Source organism: Neomonachus schauinslandi, chromosome 3, assembly GCF_002201575.2.
Source record: "Neomonachus schauinslandi chromosome 3, ASM220157v2, whole genome shotgun sequence".
Classification (NCBI taxonomy): Eukaryota; Metazoa; Chordata; class Mammalia; order Carnivora; family Phocidae; genus Neomonachus; species Neomonachus schauinslandi.
Genome location: NC_058405.1, coordinates 107,629,959 through 107,650,134, shown reverse-complemented (window position 1 = coordinate 107,650,134; position 20,176 = coordinate 107,629,959). Strand labels below are relative to the sequence as shown.

Sequence of the window (20,176 nt, the reverse complement as noted above, 5' to 3'; positions counted from 1 at the left end):
TTTTCCAAAGTTTCATTTATGTAGATAACCACCTAAACCTATGAAAGAACCCTTTCTTCATATTCCCACCTTGAAGAGGCAACTTGGAAAGTCATACTCAAAGGAGACACGAATTTTACAGTTATCTGGATGACAACTCAGCTTCTTTTTGTCCTTAGCAGGCAAGTAAAGAAGGCTAGAATACTAGAATACATAAGCTCCAGTTGCAATCGCCAATTCAAATGTCACATAGGTGACATGGCCCAGTGAAGGGATTCTAGTCCAACTGCTATGAACTAGGGGCACTTGTCCCATCTAGATGGGTCAACTGCTACTCACTTTCAGCCATTATTGCCTGCTCTCTGGGAAGCCAGCCTGGTAGAGCCAGAATTTCTGATTTTTTGAGAGATGTCACATATACAAATTTTTATGTGAAAGTTCAGGATGTTAAAATGTCAGCTCAATTAAAAAGAAAGAAGGTGAAAGCAAGATGTGGGCCAAGTAAAACAGGTCTTTAGGTTGAATTAAGCATGCAAGGTGCAAATCCAGAGATCTGTGAGAGCCCTTTGATCTGTTTCAAAGGTATTTTTCCTTCCTCATGTGAACCTAATCTCTCTCCATAAAGGCACACACAGCTTCTGAGTTGGTAAAGCAAAGGCTTCAGGAAAAGAATGTTTGGTTATCGGGAGCAGAGTTGAGACAGTGGAATTCATTTTTATGTGTGTTTCATTTCTTATGGGATGTTACATGTCCACTGAAAAAGATATACAAATTCTAACAAAGTTTAAAAGTCTTCAAATTAAGTTTAATTAGTAGGAATGTAAAGTAAATGGTAAGTAATAAGATGCCTAGTCAAATATAAGTTGATTTAAATTTTGTATAATATTGTGGACTGTTAAATAGCATCATTTCTCACTTTTAAGGTCCTGGTATAATTTTTTTTTATAAGATTTAGAAGTGCACTGCTTCACTTAAATACAAAGTAGCTTCTCATCAAGTTTTCAGAACAATTTAACAAAACCCACAAAAGTTAAATCATAGATAACCCAGAATAAACAGAATATTTATAACTTGGTGACAGGAGAACGCCATTTCCATAGATAATCACAGTTATTTTTTAGTGTTGTATAAAAGGCAGCAAGATGTTTGTTAATTTATAATAATGTAAGAGTCTAAAATTGAAATTAAACCCAAATGAGAAAATCTGAATAAGAAAATTCATATTTAGCTATATAACAGAATGTTTTTACACTGTCAGTGAAATGTGGTAGGGACTACATTTCCAAATGTATGACTAACAATTGTCATCTTCTGAATTTCCAAATTTATAACTAACAATTGTCATCTTCTGACTTGCCTCAGTATGTTCTCACTCTTGGATAAGCCAATCAATGAAATAACTTTCAAATTACTAACTGAAATGCCAAACAGGTATTCAGGGCCAAGCAGGTAACATAAATTAATGAAGACTCAACTTCAACTACAGGTTTTTAAGTTCAAAATTTTAAAAACATCATCCCAGCCAAACAAAATAAACTACCTGTGGGCAAAACCTGGTCAGCTGCTTGTTTGTAACCCCTGCCTTAGACTCATTATCCTTACCCTTAGAGTGTAAATAGTGTATATGGAATCAATATTGTCCTTAAACAGGTCCTTGAAGCACAGGTGAAAGGAAGCTATCAGAATTCTAGGGACATGTTGGTGAACTTGGAAAGCATGGATCTTCCAAGACTGGTTCCAGCTAAGCAGGAGCCGGGGAACTCAGATTTAGAAAGGACAGCATGAGCAGAGAGAAGCTCAGATTCACAGTCAAAAGGTGCAAAACCATTGTCTTCGACACATCCAGAATTTAATCCTGGTATCCTTGTCCCTTCTCATAGCAAGACTGCTATCTAGTTATGCAGACATAGGAGAAATAAGGAAATGTGAGGTCTCAATAGAGCCTATTTTGTGGATGAGCAAGTAATCAGAAAGATCTAAGAATCACCTTGCCTTAGGGGGAGCTAAATCTATAAACTGGTTGACTGATTATTTCATTGCACTACCTGGATGTTACTATATTTGCCCCTAGTTTGTCTGTTTGAAGTGATTATTCTTCAAAGGGTGTTTTTCTTTCTTTCTTTTTTTTTTCCTGAACGAAGTAAGCCTCAAAATAATTCATATTTCAATTGAGCCTATGTTCTCCAATCTTTGTTTCATGGTCTGTGTTACCAACCTTTGTTTTAGTACAAGTACGTAGTAGTGTCATGTCCAGCAATGTGTTTTAAGGCTATAATGGAATGTTCCTCTTAAACAGACAGGAACAGCACTAATGATGGACTGCTTAAGTAGCTTTGTAAATTAGATCATCCCTTCCATGAATAACCCCACAAAATTCCACAAATTATGGCTAGTTGGAGGACAATGCTCAGCAAGAGCTCAACACCAAAGATCACAATTTTTTTTTAAAGAACTTGGTGAACATTTTGAAAGCTCTATAAAAGCCTAAATTGGGTCTGTGTTCGATTTTCATGTTGAATGCATAAACAATCATAGATTTCAAGTAAACTTACTGACATTTTAGTTTTTATTCATAAAAATTATTATTTTGACTCCAATAAAAAGTGTATCATTAAAGTTCATTAAGACATGGAAGGGGGAATAAGAACAAAGGATGAATAAAAGAGATATTCTCTATTTAACCAGATAAGAATACTTGCATTTTGACTTGTTACCAAAGAATGTACTTTAATAACTTGTGTATGTCAAAGGAGATAAGACACAGCAAATTGGCCAAAGTATGCAAAATAGAGGGGTGCCTGGGTGGCTCAGCTGGTTAAGCATCAGGTCATGATACCAGGGTCCTGAGATCAAGCCCAGCGGGGGTGAGCTCCCCGCTCAGCAGGGAGCCTGCTTCTCGCTCTCCCTCTGCCCCTAAACCCTGTTTGTGCTCTTTCTCTCTCTCTCTCTCAAATAAATAAATAAAAATCTTAAAAAAAAATGCACACAAAAAGTATGCAAAATAGAGTGTAAAGTAGGTTAGACTCAGGTGGGAGTCCCACAAATTCAAAATTAAAAAAGATATCTCAGTTGAGATTTACAATCCACAGGAATACACCTACCAGAAGTGACAATAAAGGTCTCTTACATCACAGGCCCGGTTTTAAACACTGTATCCAATCTTTGTGACAAGATGTAAGGTACATGACACTAATACTAGTGTTGAGGGTGAGGAGGTGTTATGGAGACAAAGTGAGCAGGCGAGTGGGCTGAGCGGAGGCTACCCAGGATAAGGACTCTAACTCACTTGAATGTAACCTCCAAAAGGACAGAGACTCTTTCTGTTTTGTATCCCCAGCATGCAAAGCAGTCGCTGACATATAGTAGATACCAATAAATATCTATCGAATGAATAAAAGAAAGGACTGCTGAATGAATAAATGAATGAAAGTTGTTGACCCGCTTACCCCCTTTCCACTTGGGACTTTCAAAGGCAGGGTTGGAATGATGACGACTCTGTGAGCAGGAAATTATTAATTCAGGGACCTTAGGACACACCATTCGAGTAACATCCCTAGGATTCTTGTCATATGAGATAGAGGGCACTGGGGTAAAAATGACCATTACAATATTCCCTTAAATATTGAGCTTTATTCCCCAAAATGCATTGTAAATGAGAATTACAAGGATGTCACATCAATAATCTGTGTGAAAGTAAAAGTTAATTCATTAGTGTTTTCAAGACAGGAAAGAAAATGTCTTCTTTCTTTCTTTTCTTTTTCTTTTTTAAACTGTGATATGAAAAGCAGGGAGGTTAAGGATAGCACATCCAGGAATGTAAACTTCTTTCCTGTCTATTTGATCATGTGTTATTGGCATTAACACTGTCAATAATTCATGGTAAAAGAGGAAGTTGCCATGAAAGGTTACCCATTGTCAGGCTATGATCAATAGGTTACACCACAATGGGTGATGTATTATCAAGTATCAGCCAATTCACTTTATCGTGGATTTTAAAAACAGTTATAGTTGCAGTCAGTTTGTCTAACCTGAGCTAAGCTTATTTGTTCATTATCTTTTCACTGCTGGTTAAAGACTATGCCTTGAACACATTTTATTTAAGTACAGAATATCATTCTTGCTATGTAATTCCTGCAATCTGGCTGTGAGCCTGCAGAATTTGCCCCCACGTTTTGATGATGGTGTTTATATTTGAGCAAACAAAACTGTCACTTTGTTTTCCTGTCTTCCTATATTGGGTCACTTTGTGCTACATGATATGATCTAAGAAAATTCAATGCAAGGAGACACATGTCCCTTCTCATTGGAAATATTAAAACTACAGCTTCCTTCTAGCCTGTGGGAAAGAAAACAAGTCAGGTGACTGAAAGCCACGGAGGAAAGTTAATGTCATCACTATTCCCCTTCTTCCACAGAAATAATACGAGATCAAGAGGCAAGAATAGCACTGATTCCTTCAGGAAGGAATAGAAAGAAAACGGTACTTTGGTTGTTTATGTTTTTGGTATTGTGGAAGGGCATTCACACAAAAACAAGACTACCAATTCTGAATGCTTTCAAACGCATTCCCAATCTAATATTATCTTGGAATCTTGGGGGAAGTGTTCAGTTATTGAAATCACTTCCTAAGTTAGGATAAATAAAATGAAACATTAGTAGCCATTTGGCTTCTTGTTTGATTTAGGAAGTAAAATCACCTGATTTATTTCCTTTTGGTTTTCAGAGCCAGACCTCTAAAACTTGAGACTTAAACACTCGAATTTGGTTTTGTTTCATTTTATGTTTTTTTTATTTCACCCAAATACTGATATATAAAATAATGCAAACATTATTGGGGTGAGAAGTTTAGCCCAGTGTAATTCTTGTTATCAAAGGCATTTGCATGTGGAAAATGTACCATATCATGATAACTACAGTGGCCACCAGAAACAACAAGCTGGTGCTTCTCTAGGAAGAAAAAAATGTGGAATGCAGTAATAATAATAACAGTAATAATAATAATGAAGAGAGGAAGGGGAAAAACTATAAAATAACTGATTTTCCTCTGTTTTTTTTTCCACCTCTCCCCAAAGATTCTATTCTTGTTTCTTGAGTACACGATTTCTCTTTTTCACTTTTGCCCGTCCTTAAACTGGTTTGACAGATGACAACCATACATCCTATTACAACTCAAACCCCAATATCTTCCCCCAATAAACTTACTGCCAGTGCACTGGAAGTGAATGGGAATCATAGAAATCCATCACCTCAAAGGAGAAGCATATGAGATTGTATGTAAAGAAGATGGCATCATTTCTAGGAGAGAGTGCCACATCACTGTACATTTGCTAATTACTTGCAACATGCATTAATGTAAAAAATAATACATTTTCCTTATATGGTATTGTTTGGAGATGGAGATGGTTCTGCTTCTCAGTTTTTAATATGCTCTTTGAAAACTGACACATACTTTACCCACATCTCTTTAGGAACACAGGGATTCAAAGGCTGGATAAAATACTTTCATGCCTCTCAACACAAACCTGAGAGGGTAATTAAACAGATGGTAACAATAAACCGAATCTGAACACATCAGGGACTGGAGTCCCTTATTAGAAGCCTTACACAGTGAAGGGAGGGGGACCAGCAACTCTGGGGGAAGTGTTTAGCAGCCAACACCTTTATGTCTGCCCTGACCTCAGAAGCGGAAGCTAATCAACCGTTTAGGAATGGGTATCCTACCACCTGAGAGAGGGCACACAGGAGGTTTTCTGCATACTCTGAGGGGCAGGAAAGCAAAGGACTCTAAGGGAATGCAATGGTCCTTAGGATTGCCTTCAAAGATGTCAGTTTTAGACACACCAAGTCATTACTGTGAATCCACTATACCTTCCCGCCTCCCAACTCCTACACACACACACATACACACACACACACACACACACACACACATCAAAATCTTCTAAGTTGGAGGACTTGCTTGAAACACAAAGCTATTTTCTTCTACATGAGGCCAAAAATGAGATATTATAGACTTCTGTGGTGACACAGGTATTCTGAATATTTTCAACCTCATTCTCAGCGACAGAATGTTCTCCTATTTATTCCATCCTCGAAACATATTGGAATTCTACTTATTTCCCAGATCTTCATATTGTCAGTTTGTCCTGAGATAAATTTACAAAAGAAGGGTCTTGAAGCAGTTTAATATATCAGCTCATAAATGTATGCATGTGGTTATTTTTCCTAGAATATAAAAATAAGCTTAAATATATAAATATTTTATACATCCCTCTGTGTATCTACATCTATAGAGATACAGAGACGTGTGTATATATACATATATATATACTATATATGCATATATGTAGAATAGATGTATATGTGTGTGAGCTTAAATACATAAATATTTTATACATCTCTCTGTATATCTACATCTGCATCTATAGAGATATAGAAATGTGTGTGTATATATATATATATACTATACATGTGTATTTGTACAATATATATACGTGTGTACATGTACACACAGAGAAAATATCCACTATATGCAAGAATGGATCTTGTTGCTGTGGAGGTTTACAATGTTATTGTGCCATCACACATGCAAAGATGCTATTTTGCCATTATATAAGGCATTTACAACCTAGGGGATAATCAAGTCAGTGTTTGCTCTTCTTCTGTTTCTCAACCTGCTTCAGTTCTCTGCTGCAGTTGGCAAGTTCTTTGGGTGCCACTTATGAGAAACATTCAGCATCAGTACAACAATGATTTAGCTTAACTAAGTGCTCCCAAGCAAAGGGCAATGCTCAACATACAGTGTTTTCGATTAACCAAGGTTATAATGATGATCTATTAAAGGACATTTTTGAAAACCAGGGCAAATATTAAAACGGGAAAATTACAAAACGTCGACAAATGTAAATCATGTGACAAACGTAATTTCGCAGCTTGCATGTTACCTCTTTGTGAGAGCGCATCACCATATAGCCCTGTCTGATGTTAGTCTTGGGATTTCGATACTTGGTAAGTATAAAAAGACTGTTCCCATCTTGTGAGGCAGTTATACTTAAAACGACACCTATCAGCTTAGGAATTTGCCATAAAACTCTCCTAATAATATTGACTATGGTTCCAAAGTTATTTTACAAGGGAAGAGTATAATATGAATTAAATAAGAGGTGCTGCAAATAATTGAGTGGAAAAGCGTAGTTGCTGCCACACAGAGTATTAGGTAACCTTTTTTTAATTAGAATGTACACTTTCAGATTACTGATTATGAACATCAGGGGACCCGAGATTTTGATTCATCAGTAATTCTCCTTTATGTCTACGCTAAGATGTGAAAATGAGACCGCTGGCTCTAACTTGGTATTTCAGAGCCTTTCCATGCTGGTGCCGAAGCTATTTTACCTGTAATCTCTAGTACTGCTCTGCCCCCTTGTGCTACTACAGTGAACTCAACAGAGGAAGAGTTTGCCTTAATCTTTGTACATGAACTACAGAAAAACCCCACTGTCACTTCTCACTTTTCTGGCAAGTTCAAGGTCAGTGTCTAGCTATTTTCAGCTCATCTCTTCTTGATCCATGCAGAGAAATGACAAGGTAACGTGATTCGGGGTCAGCTGTATTACAGGAACCGTTACATAAACGGAGAAAGTGAAAATCAATCCTAGCTGACAGTGACTTCAGGATAATCAACGCTCACTGGATGCCTCTGTCAGCTCGCCTGCATCAAACACCGTGTGACTTCTGTCAGATCTTTTTAATAAAACTATATTCTCACTTTCAGCAAACCTAAGTAAATATTTCACTTGAGCTGAATTTTTTAGACGATGTTAGCCTTCTGGATTTGTAAACTGTGCCACTAATTCCTTGAAAAATTTCACGGGTGATACCTATTATCCCGAGGTTTGTTACTGACCTGAGATGGGAGGCACTGCTGTAAAATATACCCTCCTTCTTGAGGGATCTAGGAGAGCTTTCCTACAGACTGTTGCATCTCCTGCATTACACTCAACACCTTTCCCCGAGTCACCCTCAGCCCCAACTCCTCTCTCTTCCGTGGGAACAGAATCCCTCAATCGATCATTTCTCGTTGAGAGATTAGGTTCCTTTCTCCTCTGGAGATGTTCATCATTGCTTTTCTTTTATCTCTGTATTTTCTGCTAGGACACGTCCCCTAACACAGAACCGGAAGCACAGCATTTAACAAGACATTCCACGTTAGTGGCCTTCCTACCCACAGCACCTGATCTGTCAGTTCAGGGATGGAGCTGCTTTATCCCACCCACCTTGTGCTCTGCAGTACTCCATTGAAGTACAATTTACCATAATATTAGTTGTCAGTAAATTCAAAGACGGAACTCCTAAAGCTATAAAATGGATTAGAAGCAATTTAAAAAAGAATTAACAAACTAGAGTAAGAGTATACTGTCAACAAACAAATGCTCCATCATAGGACCGTAATTTGGAATTTTAATTACCCCTCTGCTTCTGTAACAAAACAATGTCTGAACTGGCAGCGATTTGAATCTCTCACAGGTCATTGAGCATTCTAGTTAATTACTCTATGAATAGCCTGTTTTTCTCCCCTCTGGAAACACGTTTCTAATGGCAGTCAAGGTCTGACAAATGTGTCATCTACATAATTAGCTAGGAAGCAACACAAAACATTAAACATGCTTTGTGCCGACAACTATCAAAACATTTCATTTGTTGTCAATTATTCATTACTTTGTAGGTTCTGAAGGGGTTGTTATTATGGAAATAAGTCCAGATGCTAACAAGGTTAGAGTTTTGGATTCAAATTAGTAATCAGAGGACTAACTTTAAAAAAAATGTATCTCATGTACATTCAGCGCCATGTTCAATCAGTAGGAGATTATAAACAAATTTAGCTATGCTCAAGTTAAAATGAAAACGATGCAGCCACGAACGTGAATTCGAGAGCTTCTGCTCCTTCTTTGAAGCACAGACTCTCCACTGTCATCGTAAACTTTCTGAACCTTTGGCAAGTCCCATTTGTGCTTGGTAAACGAGAATTAAACATTTCACTGCATGAGCTGACGTGGGAGAGCAAGGACAAGGAAAGAAATCTCTGGTGGTTCTTGATTCCCCACCCCCACCAGCGCATATTATGTAAAAGTCAAAATTCTAGCTAACAAACTTTTGAGTGAGTCTGCCATGCCGCACACTGGTTACCTTAGGTAACCCTTGGATTTCATGAGTATGTTTTTCTCTTTCTGAAATCCAGTTTCTTTTATTACTGCTTTAATATTGTATATAAAGCCAAGTACTGTCTTGAAAGCAGCACTCCTAATGTATATAGAGGATATAAAAAGATTTTTCAACAAAACTGACCTCTCAGTGGCAAAGAAAATTGCAGTGGAAGACACATTATTGCGTAGTCATATCTGAGGCTTGGATCTATGGAGACTCTCACTCCACTATCCTCTAGCCTTCCCTTATAAACCAAAATGGCTTACAAATGTCATCCACAATAGTCCAATAAAGATTAGGAACAAAACACTGTCCTTACATTGATGAGATAAGAAAGATTTAACTGCAGAAGGCAGTGTATAAGAACAGTTCATAAGGCTTGTTCTCGAATGAGAAAAATAGAATTCAAATTATATTTGTGTGTGGCTAGAATTTAATTGAGATGATCAGTTTATTTTCTACATAATATTTGATCAGATGCCTCTACTACAGAGCTAGATAAGAAGAAAAGGAAAAAAAGAAAAACATTCTATCAGGAGAAATCAAGAAGACCCGTTATCTACAGAGTGTGCAAAATATGTCAGGAAATAATTCTACCCTGAGCACTGAGAATGCTCAGTTAATAAAAAAAGATCAGCCCCTTGCTAAGAGAAAATAATTGTCTGTATCTATATTTTTCAAAGCAAAAAGGCAGCCACATCTTACACTAAATAGGACACATTAAAATAAGCTTTAATAATCTTTATGCAGAAGGAAACTAATCCATTTTCAGATCATACGATCCACAGCAATAAAAGGAAATCATCAAACTAAAAACAATTTTAGAAATGGCTGCAGACTCTCATTTAATTAACATGCAACAGATCATATATTTATGAGGAAGTCAAAATATTTAGGAAGCCTATAATCCTGTAAGCCTTAATGTGGTATAAAAACAACAAATAAATGCAAAGTGTTACTGTTATACATGCCTGCCTGATCAATGGTTTTCACATATTGATCTATAAATGGAGTTGACAGTCTGTGTTGGCTGCACATTTTCCAAGCAGCGCTATTTTTGCAGAAAACCAATACGGGCAATTACCTTTGTTTGAGATGCCAAGTCTTATCAATTCAATGTGATTTAGTGTCATTTTAATTAAATATCAGGATCCACTTCAGGACAATTTATACAAACAAAGCCTCAAACCTAACTATAAGCTTGATTTGAAGTAAACATGGACAAGTCCTACAGTCTCATAATATTTCTCAAAAACTCTGCTAAACAGAAGGCTTATATTTTTAGTAGCAATTTTTATGTCTGCCTTTTTGGCTAGCCACAACTTTGGCAAGTATCCTATAATCACAGAAGTAAGAAACAAAAGAAAATTGTTTCCTCTTTTTCTTTATAATATATTAAAAAAGAAAAATGAACATGCACAGTCTGTTAATGGAAGCAGAAGGAGTCATGTACGTTAGCATTTAGGAATGGCTCGACCCAAGTCCTTATCCTAACAGTAATAAAAAGATATTTCCCTGTCCATGAGGGCCATGAATAAAGTATTGCACTTCTGTGGAGTTTACAAGATGGAAATGGTGCATATTCATACACGTGCCTGCTTAAGACACCAGCATTAAATGCCGAAACTGCTCCTGTCTGCAAATCCTAGGTCTGCAATTTCCCTGATTTGGGCTATTTAAACTCTTCATTAATATCTATTCTAAACTGTCTAGTAGGCTGGAGCTTCCCTCTTATAAATAATATCAAAGCCGCATTAAACCTTTTGCAATAGCTATTTGCTGGACTGCACATTAGCCTTTCAGCCCTTAAAGAGGCACACTTCACCTGCCCCCCATTTACGCTCACTAAGCCGTCTGCTTCTGGGTTTCGCACATTCGGGCAAATAAGCAGTCCACCTTTAAGAGGTCTCACTCCGGTGCTCAGGATGAGACAACAAATCACTGAGACCAAAGAGTGTTCCTTCCCCACCAAGTGGAGGTCTCCAGATCTCTCTTAACAAGGAGAGGCAATTTTCTGCTAACCACATCCTCCCGTGTCCAAACTTCCCACCTCTCCAACATTGGCCAGGTAGCAAAGTGGCCTTTTCAAATTTTGAAAAGGCATTGATCTTATTAACTACATAAAAAATGATCATTTGGTGTTTAAAGAAAACGATGCACCCAGCCAATGAAATACTAATGGAGGATTAATACCTGTTTTAAGGAAATGCTTCCGTGCAGCCCTTAGGTAATGAAAACTTTAACATAATAAGTGAATTCACCTGTGTTTGCGTAGCACAGGGTCGAATAAATGTTTATATTGGCATTTCATGCTGCTCCTCTGTTTAGGATACCAAGAATATAGGCTCTTCTGACATATCCAGGAGAGTTTTATATGGTGTTCCGAGTTCACAGTCATGTTAGACATATTTTTAATTGAACGCAAGAATAAAGAGAATTTTATGAATTAATGACAAAATTATACAATTGATTGGACCCAAGAACCTTTTATCATTTTCTGTAATAAGTTAAATCGTTGCGAATGTAATATCAGATTCTTATGTTACATACTCCAATAAGTCCATATTAGATTTGCATGATAGTTATGCCAGGGGACACATAATATATATGTGCCATATATATTAAATATGATGCAAAACATATATATGTGTGTCTCTAAGTAGTCCTAATTTTTTTTCCGTACAGATTAAATGTAAGTGTCTCTGTTTCAACAAACCATGCTGCATGTGACACATGCATACCTTTTTAGAATACATCTCCTCCCACCTCTCCTAAGTTCAAGATCTCCCCCCTTGACCTCACCCCAACCACCAACTTCTGAAAAATCAAGTTCTTAGTTTAGCTTGAGCAGATATCTTTAACAGGCTTGTTTGAATAAATATGCCAAAATACTTTACATTCTGTCAGTATCTAGTCAGAAAATTGTGCATGGAAAAAAGAGATGAAAAGAACCAAGACAGAAAGAAAATTAGTGCCATGGCAAGCTTTCAATACAGTATCTCTGAGCCAAGTTTTCTCAGTGAAATGACATATCCTCACTAAAATACCCCTTTTATATAATTATGCGCTGAGCACACATAACCAAAAGTAACTTTTATTTTTGTTCCTTATCGAGGAATACATATTGCCCAGGCTAAGAATGCGGAAACAAAAGCTGGGATAATTATAGCTAATTTAACTTTGGAAAACTCTTCTCTAGCAGTCCAGCATATAACCCCCCCAAACTAAAGTTATGTAACAAGGTAATATCAACAATGAGAAACTGCATGATAAAATCCTGCCCAAAAGTGAAAAATGCTAATTTTGTCTCATTTAGCAGCTGGATACAGAAATGCTCATTAGTTTTAAGAGGGTTAATCCTTTTAACTTTTGCATATTGATATGCCAATTATGCCTAATTGTACAAGAGGCATCAGTCAAGGTAATAGTGCATAAACACATGAAAGTTATTAAGTACATCCCAACATGTAATAAAGTAGGTGTTAATTGGTAGCTGAGTTCTGCGGGCTATTGAGGTGGATAATTCATTGAGAGATGGATCACTTGTAATTTCTCTCCATAATTCCTTTTGCAGTCTCATGCTGTGATGTTTTCATGCTTGTCAAAAACAACTGCGGCATAGTGCCTTTTGTTAAACACAGCCAATAAAATATGTTAGGCATCATTAAATATACTTAACTTTTAAACTTTTTCAAAGGTACAGTTCTTACTGCTAATACATTATAGAGATTCCAATAATTTACTCTAACCACTGTCTCAAGTTCATAGTTGAGGAACATTTTAGCTGGTTTAAAAGCAAAGTCAGGCTGCCAGGGTTGTGCCTCCCGGCAGACAGTACTTTTAAATGAGAGAGTGAATAAAGAAAAACACATCTCTCCGGTAACTTATCTCAGGATGTATCTCCCACTCCCGACATGTTATCACTGGCTTCCTCCTGCTAAATCTGTCTGTAATACCTGAAGAAAGCATGATTAAAACCATGTACTTCTCAAGCTCTTGAGATGGAAGTCCGCGCACTTGAAATTTGAGTGAAAACAGAGAATAAATATAATCGGTAACATGCTACTCATCAAGTTTATCTCATTTAATAACTCAGTTAGGGAGCTGAATATTTCATGGGCCCCTATGATATTAACAGAACACTCAATTAATAGTTCACATGTTTCTGCAGAGTGACTGGGACTCGCAGCCTGTCCCCAGCTAACCTATTTCCCGCTCTTGCTCTCAGTGTGAGAAACAAAATAGATCTGGGGTCCAAAAGAGTGGCTAACATTGCATAAATAATTTTGTAACATCCTATGGCCTCAGCTGCAAGTTACCACCATTATGGAAGAAAATTAACCAGAGGAGACCCATCGCAATCAGTGTGTTTAGTGGCTCAGGATGCGTGCAGGGGCAGGGAGGCAATTGGCAGTAGAGTTCATCTCTAACTATTTTATTTCAGATCTTCCTAATGACACATTATCGAGACAAAATGGCTTCCTCTCCAAACCTTCCATCGCCATACCATTTAAGCTTATTCCAAATCAAATCGTAATTCCAATATTATATATTGTTGGGAGATTTTAAGAAAGAGATTTTCACATTTTTTTAAAAGATTTTTTCCCCCCCTCAGTTCATTCTTAGCTAATTTTAGCCTCTGGCTTTTCAAAGTGATGTACTGTATTTGGAAGTACAAACACCACATGCTAGCATAACCTCATTATTTTTATAACACTGAAGCATGATAGTGGAGGCCCTTAAAATGAGTCAAAGGTGCTCTTCAGGCTAGCTCCAAATCCACTTTATCACTCTGGATTAAGCCCAGCTCCACTCTCACAACTGGGGATATTATTATGACTATAAGTAGGCAAGATAAAATGCATTACAAAAACAGTTTTCTCATGCACATTAGGAAAACAAATAAAACAAAGCTAAGTAGTTCTTTTTTTTTTTTTTCTTTTTTAACAAAATTCTGTATCTGGGAACATGGGGTTTTAGGGTATTTGACTTACGGGTTCAATGACCTTCCCAACATCGGTGAGGATCATGGATTTACTTTGGCTCAGCCTGTCGTGGTGGCTGTTGGCATTTTTGATTCTCATTTGCACAGCTCCGGTGCCTTGACGGGTGGAATTCAGTGTTTCCACAGAGGTATCAGAATTCGTAGATTTCTGCATATTATAGCGTTATCCTGATAAAATATAAAAGCATTATGTTATTCTAAATATATCTTTTCCAAGAAAAACTTGGTGGGGTGCAGGTTCCTATTTATCACTAAGGTACAAAAATGAAACAAACAATCTCCGCCTCTCTGAATAGCGGAGAAGGTAATTACTTTGTAGTTGTTTTTATCAACTGGGGCCTCTGTATGTGGACAGCGCTATACATGCCAGAGGACTTCAGAGTTCATAGCCAGCACAGCCATGCTCGTGTCGTTCCTAATTCCATTAAGGAATTCCTAATGGCAATATGATAGTCTTCCTTATGTAGAAATGCCAACTAAGCATCCTTAGGCTACATGCTGTTTGCACTCACAACGTCACTGAACTTTTACCTACCCCATCCTACCCCACCTCTACACGCTACCACCCACAGCCTTTTTTGGTGACCAAAACCCTGCATATTTCAGTGAGTAGAACTGGCGTTAGGGCAAACTAAGCTGGTCCCACTGACTATGAAATACGTTGCCTTGGCCTTCTTTGCCTGCTGCTCAGCCTTAGCCCCGACCCCCACTCACAATACCCAAGGAGGGAAAGTAAAGGTCCTTTGTCTGCTGCCATCTGCCAACTGAACTAGATTCAGTAGCTTTTCGTTGGACATAATGTTGATGAAGTATATGAAGAAAAAGAAAATCAAAACCATTTATTTAGTGATATTTGTTTTAATGGAAGAAGTCTGATTTAGGCAGGAACATTCAGGGCAGGCACATGCTAAAGGAGCGGCAGCGAGGAAACAATTCGGAGAAGCAAATGAAGAGAACTCAACTGTGGCAGCATCCGTGGGCGGGCTAGGAGGGCTTTAGTTGCTTCCCCAAATCCGTAATCCTTTTCAATGGCCCTTCTCCACAAGCCCCTCCAAGGAGCATATCATCACATTTAAAAGAGAACATGTGCAATGCAAACACAGCTTCTAAGCTTCTAGAAACAGACCCCCTTGTGGCCTGATTGTTCTCTCCCTGTCTCACCTGTAGACATTCCTGAGCTGGCCTGGGCACATATGTCCACACTAGAAAAAACTGCCATCAGTTACAGAAGCCAAGATAAACCAAAAGAAGGATTGTATTTTAGGGACCTAACTGTATTGGTACCCCTATAGCTGTTGGACAGACAATGGGGCTAGCTGGCATCATGGTAATGTTCAAGCTAAGTGAACACTAAGACGGTTAGAAAAGGATGAAAACATTTTAGTAGGAGGCAAAGTGTTACCTCGTAATTGATACCAGTAAAGCAATTGAGTGATAACTTAGAAAAGAAGTTAATATTTGTTGAGCATTCACTATGTGCCAGGCAATGCACATAGTGATTTAATTCTTGCAAAACTCCCATGAGATAGACATTAAACTCATACTTTTCTAGAAGAGAAAAATAAAGATCAGAGAGACTAATAATTTTCCCAAGAATAATGGACAGAAAAAGTGGAGGACCTGTATTTTGTTCCAAAAAAAAAAAGACCCATACTGGTGAACAGACACATTCTAGTTAATCTATACTATGAAATATTACTCAGCGATAGAAAGAATGGACTACTGATGCATGCAACCACATGGATGAATTGCAAATTGCTGAGTGAAAGAGGCCAGGCCAAACAAAGTACTTATGGAGTACTTATGATTTCATTTATATAATATTCTAGAAAATGCAAGCTAATATTTAATTATAGAAAGCTGATCAGTGATTGCCTAAAGATGGTGTGAAGGGAAAAATGGATTATGGTGATTACAAGGAAACTTTTAAAGCTGATGGATATGTTTGTTAGCTTGATTGCTGTGATGGCTTAACAATTGTATGCATATATTAAAAATCAAATTGTATAAGTATTTGCACTACTGTATTTCAGTTATACCTCATAAAGATGTTTACGGGAAAGTTGTTTTGAAAATTCCTTAACTAAATTAATTAAATTGACTTAAGTTTCTTAATTCTTTATTTTGTTCATACTTCCATTTTTAGGCTTCTACATGAGTGATATAAAAACTCATTTAGTTGAGAATAAAAGAGCTATTTCAATAAGATTTGAAATAAAAATTTCAAGTGATTAAAAAAAGAAAGTCTCATCTCCACTCTTCCATAGGAATCTAATAACAGCTGCTTTGATGAGAAGGATTTTAAAATGTATCAAATCCGGCCACTAATAAAGACATAGGGAATCTTACCTCTACATCTAACTTGAATAATATATAGAGTATTATATAGATAACTGCTAAAAAAAAAAAAAAAGTGAAAGCATTTTCCATATACCCCAGTACAGGATAATAAGTTTTTGGTTTTATTTTGTGTGTTATTTATTACTGAAACTATTAATTTTTCATAGCCCATCAGAAAGTATTTCACAATAACAAAGCAAATCTATGAATCTTTGATATTTATGAGGATGTTACTATTAAAGTCATGAGTTTTCCCAAATAAATTATACTAAAATTTGTATGGAACCACAAAAGACCCTTAGTAGCCAAACCAATCTTGAGAAAGAAAAACAAAGCTGGAGGTATTATAATTCCAGATTTCAAAATATACTACAAAGCTGTAGTAATCAAAACAGTATGATACTGGGACAAAAACAGACACATAGATCAGTAGAACAGGGTAGAAAGCCTAGAAATAAGCCCAAGATTATATGGTCAGCCAATCTATGACAAAGGAGGCAAGAATATACAATGGGGAAAGGACAGTTTCTTCAATAAAAGGTTCTGGGAAAACTGGACAGCTCCACATAAATGAATAAAACTGGACCATTTTCTAACACTATACACAAAAATAAACTGAAAATGGATTAAAGACCTAAATGTGAGACCTGAAGCCATAAAAATCCCGGAAGAGTACACAGGCAGTAATTTCTCTGACACTGACTATAGCAACTTTTTTCTAGATATGTCTCTTCACGCAAGGGAAACAAAAGCAAAAATAAACCATTGGGACTACATCAAAATAAAAAGCTTCTGCACAGCAAAAGAAACCACCAACAAAACAAAAAGGCAGCTTACTGGATGGGAGAAGATATGTGCCAATGACATACTTGATAAAGGATTAGTATCCAAAATGTATAAAGAACATATACAACTCAACACCAAAAAACAAACAATCCAATTAAAAAATGGGCACAGGACCTGAATAAACATTTTTCCAAAAAAGACATACAGATGGCCAAAAGACACGTGAAAAGCAGCTCAACATCACTAATCATCAGGGAAATGCAAATCCAAACCACAATGAGATATAACCTCACACCCGTCAGAATGGCTAAAGTCAAAAACACAAGAAGTAATACGTGTTGGTGAGTATATAGAGAAAAAAGACCCCTTGTGCACTGTTGGCGGGAATGCAAACTGGTGCAGCCACTGTGAAAACAGTATGGGGGTTCCTCAAAAAACTAAAAATAAAAGCCATATATACTGGTAGAAAGGAATATACATATTCCTTTCCCATACTGTACGATCCAGTAATTATACTACTGGGTATTTATCCAAAGAAAATTCAAAAAGATATATGCACCCCTATGTTTACTGCAGCATTATTTATAATAGCCAAGATATGGAAGCAACTTAAGTGTCCACTGAGAGATGAATAGATAAGGGAGATGTGGTATATATATGCAATAGAATATTATGCAGCCCCAAAAGGCTGAGATCATGACATTTGCAACAACATGGATGAACCTAGAGAGTATTATGCTAAGTGGAATCAGTCAGACTGAGAAAGACAAATACCATATGTTCTTACTCATACCTGGAGTCTAAAAAACAAAACACAAACAAATGGATAAACAACAACAAAAAGCAGAATCGGACCTATAAATACAGAGAAAAAATGGTTGGCAGAGAGAATGAGGGTGCGGAGATGGGCAAAATGGGTGAAGGGGAGTAGAGGATACAGGCTTCCAGTTATGGAATGAATAAGTCACAGGAATAAAAGTCACCGGAAATGAATATAACCAATAATATTGTAATAGAGTTGTTTGTTGACAGTTGGTAGCCATACCTGTGGTGATCACAGTATAATGTCCAATCTTGTCAGATCACTATTCTCAAATTTTTAAAAAGTTAAAAATTAAAGCACGAGATTTTTCAGGGTGTGCTTTCATGAATAAAGTTAGGGGAAGTGAAGGAACGAAAATTGAGGGACTGTCATTGTAATAGTGGCCTTGGACTCGTGGTAATTAGACTGGTTGCATAAAAAGGGGTCACGATGACTTCTTAGTGACAGCACTGTCTGTACTGATCACCTTTGTGGTCTTCTACAAGTCTACAGACCTCTGGTTCATCACTGGAAAAAAAATTGTTAGGGAGGGGGTCAGCCAAGGGGATTGCTGAGGATCTGTAGGATCCTTTTTACTTTACTGATGCACTCAAAGTCTGGGAGCTCAAGAAGTATTACTGCAGATTTACAAAGCTCAACAATTTTAGGCAGATAACCAACAAGGTAGATGCTTTGGTATCACTTGATCCCAAGGAATTTGGGTAGGGGTTGAGGGGAATCTATGCTTAAACAAAGAAGTCCTTTAGAGAAATCTGGGTTCTCTTCCGAGTGCGTGTAAGCCTCGATCTTTCAAACTCAAAAGATGGTGTGTTTGTAATGTTGGTGAGGGGAAATCACTTAGGCTAAAGCCACTATCCTCTGACCAAGAGCATGAAGCCATTGTATTTACATAGCCTTGCCGTGTGCCATTTTTAGAACATGTTGCTTCCTCAGAGTCTGCACCAATTTCAATGTCAAATCGACATTTGCATTCTTGCAATGATTTTACAATCAACTGCTATTTGCCTAGTGATGAGTTACTGTCAAAAGTTTGGATTACTTAAAAGGCCTCTCATCTGGCTTCTCCACCTATTTTCTTAGGGACAGGCTGCAGAAAAAAAGTTTCAGAATCTTCCTTCTTCAGACATTCTTGTTAGGCTGACTTCTCCTCTACTGTGGTATTAAGGTGATTTCTCTCTCCTCACACTTTCTCTCCTCTAGCCATTACTTCCTTTCCCATCTGACCCCATCTTCACATTTTGTTGATACCCCAAGGCGCTCTAGTTTTTCTCTTTATTCAGCCTCCCTTGTATTTTGTGTTCTACAATGGCATTCACCCGATACTATTTCATAATTGTTCTCATATTCACAAATATTTGACAGTGTCTAACTTTGCAGAGAACTGCATTGCTCTGAGAAGAACACAGTATGGCACAAAACCTCCTCTTAAAGACTTCCACCAGCAGAAAATAAATGATCCATTCAACATTTATGGAGAGTCTCTTAAGTGGCATGCACTGTATCAGAGGCTGGAGATTCTCTTTCTTTCTTTCTTTCTTTCTTTTTTTTTAATATCAAGTGCCTTACAGGTCAGTGAAGGTGATGGAGAAACAAATCAATAATTAAATGAGAGTAGAGTTGGGTCCAGTTGGGGAGAGGAGCAATGGCATTAAACTCAGGTGGCACTGGGAGGTGGAGAGAGAGAAAGTCTGCAAAGGAAGATCAGTTGGTGTTGGTGCTAAGTCAGGACAGGTTAGACATTTCAGACAAAGGGCTCAGCAATGCAAAAGCACACAAGTAACTGTGAGATCATAACGTGGATATTGAAATGTGCCATGAAGGAAAAACATAGTACCAAAAAAAGCTCAAGGAAAAGAGAAATGATGGCTTTCATAAAGAAAACGGTATTTAACCTCAGTGTGGGTGAGTCTGTCATCCACTGGCCTCTCGGGGGGCTGAGGGACTGACTGAGAGCCCCTTCCTTCTAACCCAGCCAGGGCTGGAAGGGGCTGTTATTCTAGACACTCTGAGGGAGCGATGAAGGAAGAGGGGTTTCCTTG

At 37.5% G+C, this 20,176-nt stretch overlaps 1 protein-coding gene across 1 annotated transcript in view; it reads right to left on the bottom strand.

Moving 5' to 3' along the window:
- Positions 1–20,176, bottom strand: part of ARHGAP15 (Rho GTPase activating protein 15) — a 606,659-nt gene that overhangs the window by 564,305 nt on the left and 22,178 nt on the right. The window contains exon 2 of the mRNA XM_021695830.1: positions 14,178–14,356. Within this exon, the coding sequence (XP_021551505.1) occupies positions 14,178–14,342 (165 nt within the window). The 5' untranslated portion in view covers positions 14,343–14,356. The remainder of the gene's footprint in view (positions 1–14,177; positions 14,357–20,176) is intronic.